This window comes from Aplysia californica, unplaced genomic scaffold, assembly GCF_000002075.1.
Source record: "Aplysia californica isolate F4 #8 unplaced genomic scaffold, AplCal3.0 scaffold00754, whole genome shotgun sequence".
Classification (NCBI taxonomy): domain Eukaryota; kingdom Metazoa; phylum Mollusca; class Gastropoda; order Aplysiida; family Aplysiidae; genus Aplysia; species Aplysia californica.
Genome location: NW_004798024.1, coordinates 262,009 through 273,096, shown reverse-complemented (window position 1 = coordinate 273,096; position 11,088 = coordinate 262,009). Strand labels below are relative to the sequence as shown.

The 11,088-nt window shown below is 39.7% G+C and overlaps 1 protein-coding gene across 1 annotated transcript in view; it reads left to right on the top strand.

Moving 5' to 3' along the window:
- The window catches only part of LOC101854902 (sodium/hydrogen exchanger 2), a gene marked incomplete at its 3' end in the record, with an annotated part of 48,581 nt that extends 37,493 nt beyond the window's left edge, over positions 1-11,088 (top strand). The window contains 4 exon segments of the mRNA XM_035972596.1: positions 1,557-1,586; positions 6,783-6,913; positions 8,872-8,996; positions 10,906-11,088. Coding sequence (XP_035828489.1) covers positions 1,557-1,586; positions 6,783-6,913; positions 8,872-8,996; positions 10,906-11,088 — 469 coding nt within the window.

The following is an 11,088-nucleotide window of genomic DNA, read 5'->3' as shown; positions in this document are numbered from 1 at the left end:
TCCCTCCCTCCCTCCCTCTCTCTCTCTACTGAAGCACAGATTTAGGTGTTGCTGTCGCTCATTACGCTGTTGTGTGGGTGACTGTGGCTCAGAGCGGTGACAGGGGTTTGAACCCTGGCCCACCACATCTTGGACCATGCTGGACTGCTGATGTCTTGTTGATTCATGTGTGTAGTAGATTTTGTCTCGATAATGACTGTTTTGTCAGCAAGCGTTTCAGGTCCTTTAAGTTTGAAACCCCCCCAACCTCTCAACACTTTGTTTTTATTGGCGCAGCACCCCAACAGACGGGCACGGGTTTGGCATTTTCAGGGTTCGTACGGGTCTTGGAAAACTGGAAAACTCTTGGAATTTTTATAATTTTCCAAGACATGATGGAAAACTTTTGGAATTTTGGGAAATTGGCAAAATTCTTGGAAAAGTCTTGGAAAAACAAATTTTTAACTAGATCTGTTTTAAAGTTATTTCCTTGAAGTTTAGAAGGCCCTCGAAGTTTAGAAGGCCTCGACTTAACGCATTCTGAATAAAGCAGTGACAAAATACCTGGCCACGTGAGCTTATTCATTGTCTTGGAAAAAAGAAATCTGGTCTCGAACACTCTTGGAAAAGTCTTGGAAAAAAAAATCTCCTGCTCAGTATGAACCCTGCATTTTGCTGTTGCGCGCAGAAGATTTTTAGGTTCATTCAGGAGTCGTCTCCCGAACTTCAGGCGACCAGTTGGCTCAAGAGAAATGCTGTCCGTCTTGTCAGTGTTGTTCTTCCATTCTCTTCTATGCTGCTGTTTTAGTTTAGTTAATAATTAAATGTGTTTTGCTGTCCACTTTTTTTTCTCAGGTGTCCGATTTGTCAAACTAAGTGCGTCATTTGTTCTCTTTCTCTTGTTCCTGTTTTGTTTTGTTCTGGTTTTTGTTTTTCCTTTTAATGCTAATTAGTTATTATAACTAATGCTAAGTGAATGGCTGGAGGGTTCCATATTATGTAGGTTCGACTTCTTTGCCATTTGTTTTTTTAATTTCTGTCTGACCAAAGTGGGTGGTTGGAGGGTGCCACTGATGATAGGTCCTACTTCTTTACTTTCCTTCTGTTGTTTTTGCCTATCAGTCTTACTTTTTTTCCAGCACTAAATGATAATTAATTATTGTGTCGATGTGCTTCTTTTTACTCAAACCACCAGTCTGTGTATTTTGCTTGGGCGCTGTGTCCCATTCAGCCCGGGCTGGTGGCCAAGTTAAAGCAGCCTGCCCCCTAAGTCATCTAGATCATGTGGCAGGGACATGAGAGTGTTTGCTATTATTTCAAGGTTTTTGAGCACTCTTGTCTCTTATATGACCTTATTGTGTTGCAAGTGCCGTAAATCACTTACTAAAACTAAAAAGCACTGTTTCCTGCTTGAAATGCAGATGCTTTGTTCTCAGCTTTCACAGACTTTTCTTTTAAAAAATATTTACAAGTTCCTAAATTCATTTAATCGTGATCCCATTCTTGAGATGATTGTTTTTGAAAGTGACTTATATTGGGGAAAGAAACATGCCTTTTTGTCTCTTATTCATATGCAGAAAATATCCCCATATAAGTAAAATATTTGGGTATGTATACGTGTGATTGCCTCCCTTGTGTGCACCAGTGCGCTTTATTCTGTGGTTCTGTGCCACGTTTTTAGGGGTATGGCCATAACAGTTCTGTGGTTTTGTTTCAGCTTTTCAGATATCCTAATGGTGTTTTTTTAATCTTTGTTGAAGAATTTTTGCCATAACTTGCATCCATCTTATGCTTTTGAATTTAAAAGTATCTGTTGCTCTCTATCCATATGCATACATATATACATATTTATGTACAGAGAGAGAGAGAGAGGGAGAGAGAGGGAGAGGGAGGGAGGGAGGAAGGGAGGGAGAGAGAGAGAGACAGAGAGAGAAATTAAGAGAAAGAGAGTGAGAGAGAGGGAGGGAGGAAGAGGCGAAGAGAGAGAAAGCGAGTGAGATATTCAAGTGGCATTTAACTAAATCTGCAAATGTTTGGTAGTCTCCACACACTTGACCCCGATGATCACTGGTAAGTTCTGTTTTACAGATTCAAGCATGTTGCCCCAAGATGGTACGATGGAAAGTGCTTTTGCGTCTCAATTTTGTTCCCTTTCGAGGGTTTTTGTTTATACGTGTTTATATAAAGCTTCTATATTTTACCAAATGTTTTACAGTTTTTATCAGCCTTCTGCCTTCCATTTTTATCTTGCTTCTGCCGTACACATTTCCTCAATTGATGATTTGATTTGTTTTACTGTGGTTGTCGTTGATCAAATCTGAAAAGCGAGTAATGTTCGAGAAATCGTATTTTATAGGAGAGACAAAAAAAAAAGGCCTATAATAATTTTGAAGATTTCAACTACTTAACAGGATTCAGATCGATTGGAATACGAGATCAATTGGAATACAATATGATAATAAAACTGTTTGTGCATGATTAATAGTTAAGGTTGTAGTTACGGTCAAACCTGCGCTAACACCCACCAGTCCAAGACAGTCACCTGTACAAATGACCACTTCCCACTTGTGTGTTTAAAAAAAATTACATTGACCCTGTGCAAGAAGGCCATCTGTCTAAGACAACCACTTTTCTCCTAGTTAATGGGGAACCATCTTAGACAATTTCTAGTGTACTTAAAAGGAACTTGCTAGCCTTCCAGAAATCTTGGACTGGAAATTCTTTTTTACTTAGTTTTTACGCAACAATAAAGTTATGGCGTGGCGCTCATATGACCTTATGCAGTTGCGAGCGCGTAAAACCTTACTATAACTAACTAACTAAAAGTTATGGCAAATAATTTTGCTGTCTGTTTGTTACAATTCATGGATCATTACTATGTCCCTGAAATGCGGTGGTATTTAAGTCTTGCAAACAAAGGAGAATCTCTGAGTACGTATAGAAATATTGCCAGCATGTATCAAAATACTTGTTGAACATCATCATCTCTTTACATTTTTCGTTGGGAACTCGATTATCTGGTTGAAAACAGTAGGAAAAGAAATACCTTAGTTTGTTCCTGTTCAAAACCAGCTGCTCACCATGTCATTTTTGGCAGTGAGTTTTATAATTCAGGATTTTCTTGTACTAATCATTTTTTTCTTCTTTCCTTTTGCTTAGTATGTCAAGTTGAATTTAATTATTTGTTTAATTTTGTGCAGACTTTTGTATTTTTTCTCTTAGTTTAGAATACATGGTCGTTTTGGGATGATGGTTTAATAAGTTTGGACTTCATCAGGATTTTCTTGTACTAATAATTTTTTTTTCTTTCCTTTTGCTTAGTATGTCAAGTTGAATTTAATTCTTTGTTTAATTTTGTGCAGACTTTTGTATTTTTTCTCTTAGTTTAGAATACGTAGTCGTTTTGGGATGATGGTTTAATAAGTTTGGACTTCATCAGTGGAACGGGAAGTAGGGAAGTACTCGTAAAATGGTACTCAACGCACATCAGTTTTAGATGGGCTGACTTATGCTGTGTGTAGAAATCTTTGCACTGCTGTAGGATGGTGAAGTAATTGTTCTCCTTGGAAAATGGCAGAAGAGAAAAGGGATTGCAGTATTCAAACAGATTTATTTCCTGTTGAAGTGAACAAGAAAACAGTTTTGTCTTTCTAAAGAATTCTTAGTGGAGATTTTAGGATGATGACTCCTCAGGGAGAAGTGAACTAAACCTGTGACTGGAGTTCTTCTGTCACTGTAATAGTAAAATAAAATAATATGTGTGCTGGGATTCTGTGAGGTTTGTTTAGGTAGATTGTTGAAAGCTTATGAAGGCGTGACTTTTGGGTTTGCGGGGCTGGGGGTGGGGGTGGGGGTGAGGAGCGTGTTGTTATCCTTGGTTTTCCAAGACTTCATTGGTTTTCAAGTGGTACTTTTATTTTAGCTTTGATGGGGACTTTGATGATGTAAGGGTTTTTAAAGATAGCGTAACAGCCCTCTTTTCACCATTTTAAAATTAAAGGCTACAAGCAACGATAAAATTTAAACTGGCTAAATCTGTTGTTGTCATTGACTTTTCCTGGAGTTCATGACATGGATCGGAATACTTGGAATTTTGGAAAGAGAGGATTAAAGAAAGGCAAATCTCATTTCTGAAGTGTGTAGAGCAAGAGCATTGTCTGCTGACGGAAGTTCTTTCACTTTTCAGTCTTTGTTCTTCCTGGAAGGCAAGACTTCTTTGAAATCTATATCCAATTTGAGGTTGTCAGCTAAATCTTTCGCGTCAATGCCTACATGTTTGAAACTTTGAGTGATGTTTTCTGAAGCCCGCATGTGTAGTCAACTTTGATTGCATCGAATTTGAAGACTGCTGTGTGTGTGCGCGCGTGTGTGTGTGCGTGTGTGTATGTGCATGTGCGTTTGTGTGTGTGTGTGCGTGCGTGCGCGCGCGCGCGCGCGCGCGCGCGTGTTTTGGATGTTTGCTCGAAGTGTGGGCTTGGGCTTATTGCTGTGCGCTGGGTTTACTGCTTTGGGTGTTGTGTTGTGTGTGGGGTTGTGTTTTTTTGTAAGTTTGCCAAACTTTTGATGCTTTTGATCAAGTTTTGTGTGTTATTGAAATTCCGTCCTTTTCTTACATGTCCAATTTTTAGCATGAATTGATCATTTCTACATTTTTGTCCACGTTTTTGTACTTACCTTGACTTTAAAAATAATTTTTATAAAATGCACCCACAGTTTTTTCTTATAGATTCGATGGATTTTTTATTTTTCAGTTTAAAGAAAAGAGATAAACAATTGTGAAGAAAATCAAAGAATGATATCTTTATTTGATACCTAGAGGGAAATTTGTTTTACCTTAAAATACTTGACAGTAACATATAACATCATGTTCTGAAACAATTATACATTATTGCGAGTGGCAGCAGTGCAGCGCCCAGTTTTTTAAAATTTAGCTAGGCCTATTGTCTTGACAACAGACCTATGGTTTCACCTCGGTTACGTACCCCGCGTGGCCACCCACCTAAGGACACACCTCTAGTGACCTTAAAATACATCAGAGTGACCACCTACTTAAGAACACACCCCAGTGTCCGCCCATTTAAGGACACACACCCCCACTGACCTCCCACCTTAGGACTCTCCTTAGTGACCACCCACTTACCGAACACACCCAAGTAACCACGCCCAGTGACCACTCATTTAGGAACCCCAGTGACCACCTACTTAAGGACATACCCCCCAGTGTCCACCCATTTAAGGACACAAATCCCCAGTGACCACCCACTTATAGACACACCCCCCAGTGACCACCCACTTATAGACACACACCCAGTGACCACCCACTTATAGACACACCCCCAGTGACCACCCACTTAAGGACACACCCCCATTGACCACACACTTATGAACACACACCCCCAGTGTCCATGTATTTATGGACACACCCCCAGTGATTACCCACTTATGGACACACCCCCAGTGACCACCCACTTATGAACACACACCCAGTGACCACCCACTTTTGAACACACACCCAGTGACCACCCACTTATGAACACACACCCAGTGACCACCCACTTATGGACACACCCTAGTAACCACACCCAGTGACCACCCACTTATGGACACACCCCCAGTGATCACCCACTTATGGACACACCCCCAGTGACCACCCACTTCAGGACACCCCAAAGTGACCACCCTCCTAAGCAGTGCATAACTATTTAGTAGTACTGCTCGACCCCCCCCTCCCCCAATCCCCTCCACTCTACCCCTCCTTTTGAGAAAAATGTTTACTCCATAGCTTGTTTTCTATGTTTACTGTTGTTCTTTACATCATTGTTCGTTCGTTTCCAAATCTTTTATTGTTACATTTCCTGTTCTGAGCTGACCTACGTTTCAATATAATAGTTAAAACAGAGGTGTTATTCTTCCAGATAAACTCAGAAACAGTGATTTCTGAAATTGTCCTCACATTGCCCTTTTCGTTATATAACAATAGTCCTGATGCAAAGTGTATTAGATAATATGACCCGTAAATTTTTGAGTTTCCTGAGTGCATGTTTCCATGAGGCCCAAAAAACAATCCGGATTTTCTTTTTCGTAGCCAGTTGGCACTTCTGGTTTGTATATAGTTTGTTCACTATTATAAATAGTTTTCTGCAGATATTTTTCTTTCAAAAACTCATCCACTCTGGAATATTTCGTTTCTGTCTATCTACAGCAGAGTTTATGGTTACAGCAACACTTTCCAGTTTCTTTTACAAATTTGTCTAATAAATTGGAAGTGTGTAGCTTTTTTTTTAGAATTACAATTTTGCGTACTATTCCTATAAGAATTTCCATTGCTTTAGCGTATATCTTTTTGATAAACGGATGCTGCTAGGCTTTCTCTCAGATGAGATGTTTAAAAGGATTAATTCATGCAACAGCTCTGATGTGCTAAAGCAGATCCCTGGAAGACTCAGAAGAAGAAGACAATAACATTGTGATGTTCTACTTCAGACTGATTTCGACATGGGCTTTTATAGAGCTGTTTCTAATCCTCGATGCTAACTATTTTCCAATGATTTCCCGCACCACTCCAAGAAAATTTGTAAGGATTTGGAATTTGGAATGCTATCTGCAGTATGTTTCTCTCTGTGTATATAAGTGTTGCTACTGTTTTTCTGTTACCCCCGCATCCTACTGCCCCCCCCCCCCCCCCACACACACACACGCTTCTAAAAGCTGATAGGAGAGTTTGATTTGAAAAACAAAACAAATCAACATTAGATGAAGAATCCACGCTGTTCTTGAGCCTGCTGTGTATCTTTTCTCCCCAGGCCTCATGTGAACACGGAGATGTTCCTGTCAAGTCTGGATAAATGTGACCCCGATGAACCGGCGCTAGTGAAAACTCCAACTATCATAGAGCCGTCGACGCCTGCCAGTGTACCTCCAGTAGATATTGAGAGTAAGCCTGACTCTATCACATCCACGTGCCTAGTTAGCGTCACTACGTATCTTTGGTATCTTTCCACAATCAGGGGGGCTCTCGTGGCCTAGAGGTTAAGGTGTTCACCTCTCATTCAAAAGGTCCCGGGTTTGAATCCGGGTAGCGGCTGAAAAATTTTCTTCTCTAAAATTGGTCTACTCTCATCTCTTTTCCTGCTCTCTAGCAATGTTCTGTCATGTGTGTTCGTCTCCACTTTCTGCCCCCACCCCATCACCTCCTTTGCCCCCTCCTCTGGGCTCCTGATTTTTTCTTCAGCCTTTCTACTGCTACTCCTTGGCTCCTTGTTGCTGTCTTTCAGCCACACCCCTGATCTTCTTGAAGGAAAGGTCTACATCTAGCCTTCTCGGACAAGGGTGAAAAATCTCAGGAGGTCTTCTTGCGCATGTTAAAGATTCCTTGGTGGTCTAAAATCTATAAAAGTAGGCTTCGGCGGCCACCCGAGCACAATTCAAAATTTCCTACCAACTGAAAATATTTAATGTGTCCTGCGCGCTCATATGGCCTTATGCTGTTGCGAGCACCGTAAAACACTTACCTTGCCTTTCCACAATTACCCAATTAATATCTAGGGGTTTGGCAGCATTAAAAAAAAAAACACAGACATAAAGGGGCATCTTACAGTATACGTGATACAGTTATGTTGTGTTTGGTTTTTACCTTTTTTTGTTTAGAATGGAAGAATACTTAGTGCCTCTGTCATGGTTTTGATTTAGGCGTTCTCTTTCCCTCAACTTTTCTCAAAACTTAAGAAGATGACTAATAACGCACTTGTGGAGTGATGCTGATGATATGTTTGGCCACTACGTTTCTGTAGTTTTATTATGTTTCAAACTAAAGCTGTAGGTATACAATATTATAGAATCGTAAACATGTCAAATTTTTACCATGCTTATTGAGACTTATCATGTCTTGAAGGTGTGGAAAATGACATCACGCTTTGTTCTTTGGGGTCTTCCAATGGCTAAAACAGCACCTGGACATGGATGGCTGGTGCCTCTATAAATAAATCATTGATGGTCAGGGGTCTTCCAATAAAACTCAAAGCATTCATCTATCGGAACACACAAAACTGCTGAGATAAAATCAAACTGATGGCAACGTTTGTTTTGAAAGTCAAGTTGATAAAAATTGGAATTTTTAAAATTAAATATTGCCACAACGACAACAGAATACCTTCTTGTGTACTGTTGACCTGTGACACTGTTGTCTCTTACTCTTGTTGGTTGGAGGGTGCCACCGGTAGGTTCTATTTCTTTTCTATCCTTTTGTTGTTTCTGTCTATCTGTTTTACTTTTTCACTATCTCCGTATGACAGGTACTGAATTGATGTACACCTTTTTTACTCAAACAAACAACCTTAGTGGGTTGTGGCGGGAGCTGTGGTTTGATTTTCTCCTTTTTTCATTTCGAAGATCTTTCCCCCTGATCTTCTGGTAGGAAAGATCTACACCTAGCCTTCCCGGACAAGGGCGAAAAGTTTTGGAGGTCCGATGTGCAAGTTACGCTCGTTGAAGATCCCTTGGTGGTCTAAATTCGATAGGCTTCGGCCGCCACTTGGGCAAAATTCAAAATTTCCCACCAACTGAAAATGTTTAATGTGTCCCGCGCGCTCATATGACCTTATGCAGTTGCGAGCTCCAAGATACACTTACTAAAAAAAGATCCATCGTACTTATCTCCTTATCTTTCTTCCTTCTTTTCTTTGTATATTATTACTCTTCTGTAACACCTCTAATCTTTGGCACTTATGTATGAGTAATGACATAGTTGTATTGCAAGCGCAGTAAAAGTCTTTCTTAAACGGAACAAAACAGTCTTGCTTTTCCCTTCTGTACAAAATGACAGTCATTGTCGCTTGGACGCACACCTTTTTGCTCAAACAAAAACTAACGTCTCTCATTTATTTGCTCTTCCAGCTGGTGGAGTTGAACTTCGGCGCCGAGGTCGAGGGTCAAGGTCTGTGTCCTTTGCCCCTCCTTCGGGGCTGATTGATGTCCACGGTCTGAGGGGCCTGCTCAAATCTCATCGTCACAGCCGAATGGTGAGTCGTGATTCGCCGGTGGTTGTTGGTCGCTCTGGGTGTGGTGGTATTGGGGTTTAGGGTGGAGGGTGATGGGTGGGGATAGTGGTTAACTATAGTCAGTGTTACATTAGTATGTACCTTATTATTGTGGATGGAAATATTTCAGTTGTGAATTAGTATTTTTTTTAAAGTGGAAAAATCATTTCTGCTTCTTGACTTGAAAGAAATTAGTCCTATAGGGCTCAGATGTTTTGAATATTCTTTTTTTTTTCTCTCGAATTTGGTGCTGCCGATCGAGACTGTTGTTAAAGTCTTTGATCAGTTCAATGCAGATGATGTCCTTTGATGGAAAAATGCAAACTGAAATAATAAAGTCGTATTGAGAGTCTGAAAATCATTGGCCTAATTCTCTGTTTTGTCTCAGCAAGTTCAGTTTTGATGTATTACCCACCAAAATGTTGAAAAAGAATGAATATCTGAAATATGAAGATACATCTTTGTGGTTGCCTGACAGATATTAAGGACAAAAGAGGGAAGCAAAGAAAAAAGAAATGTTTGAAAGAGCAAACGTTTTTGCTCACTGGCTAGTACTTTCCTGAAGAAAAATTGGATAAGAACGTGTCAAAATCAATTCTGTAGTGAAGTGTAGCCATTTGTGAATAGGTGCAGTCATCTATAATATTATATTACTTTGTATATATATACTTTGTATGCAAACACCTTTCTGTAACTTTTTAGAAGAAACAACCTGCTCTTCCAACCTCAAAAAAAAAAGAAAAAGGTAGCATTCAGTATTAATATGAGCATGACGTATTGTATAAACAAGACATCTTTTAGAGGAATAAATAAAAACAGTGTATGTATGTAGGAGGAGGGGGGCAGGGAGACGACTAGTTTTCTTGAATATGTCTTCAGATATGGACAATTTTTTACTTTTTTTTTTTGGCGTCACTAATGTGAGGGGTAAATCGGCAAAATTTCTCCCTCTGTCACTTCTTTCCATACATACTTCTCTCTTGCTCTCTTTCTCTCTCCTCATTAATGATATTAATCATATTCTAAATGTACAAAGAATAGAACTAGATCCAGGCTTTTCCCTTGCTTTTTTCCTTTTCTTTTTATTTGTCTTTTACCTTTATCTGTGAACGACCTTAGGGACTGAACCCGGGGGCAAGGTCAACTAGATCCAGGGCTATTCCCATCATTGTCACTGGCTTTGATTGGTTAGGCTCACAGTTATTCATGGGTGGTTGGCGGGTGCTCTGGTGTGGTTTGCTCCTTCTTATTAAAAAAAAATCTACCGTCTTTATCTCCCTCCCTTCTTTTTTGTGTTTGTTACTCTCTTGTAATACCTCTATTCTTCGGCACTTATATGACCTCATTGTCCTGCAAGTGCCGGAAAACTCGTACTTAAAGTAAACAGTTGTTTGTATCAAGAACATATTGATAAATATTCAACTCTGAAGAATCACTATTTTGAAGAATCATTATTTTGAAGAATTGTTATTTAGAGGAATTGTTATTTTCACTTTCTACCTAATAAATAAGTTGATGAATGGGTTACCATGATCAGGTGGGTTAAAAAAACCCTCCAAACTTCTAAATATTTATAGTGTCCTAAAAGCTTTGAAAATCAACACAAAACAGGCAGTAAGCTTCTTTGAAATGCTCTATTTTTAGAGCACATGTGATTCTACTTCTTTATCTGATTTCCTATAGAAACCTGGACTTGATCAGATACAAAATATTCTTTACCACAAAGGATTACCTTATAGCAAAAAGAATAAAAATAAAATAAATAATAATTTTAAAAAATATGTGTTCACACACATATACATACATGCCATTGAAGGGGACATTTCAAATGGTTCTGTGCATTTGCTGGACTATAAAAAAGACAATTTACTGATTTGTATTTTACTTTCAGATGTTGTCAAAGTATGACAAAAACTTGACGGATCACGAAGGAAACGTGGTGCAGACGGAAATACGAAAGAAGAGCCACCGCAACAACAGGCTGCTGCGTCTGTTCAGCGAAGACGGCGCCTCGCCAGGCACCGAAAGACGAAAGTCGTGGTCGGAGCAGGACTGCCAGCTGGCGGAGCAGCGA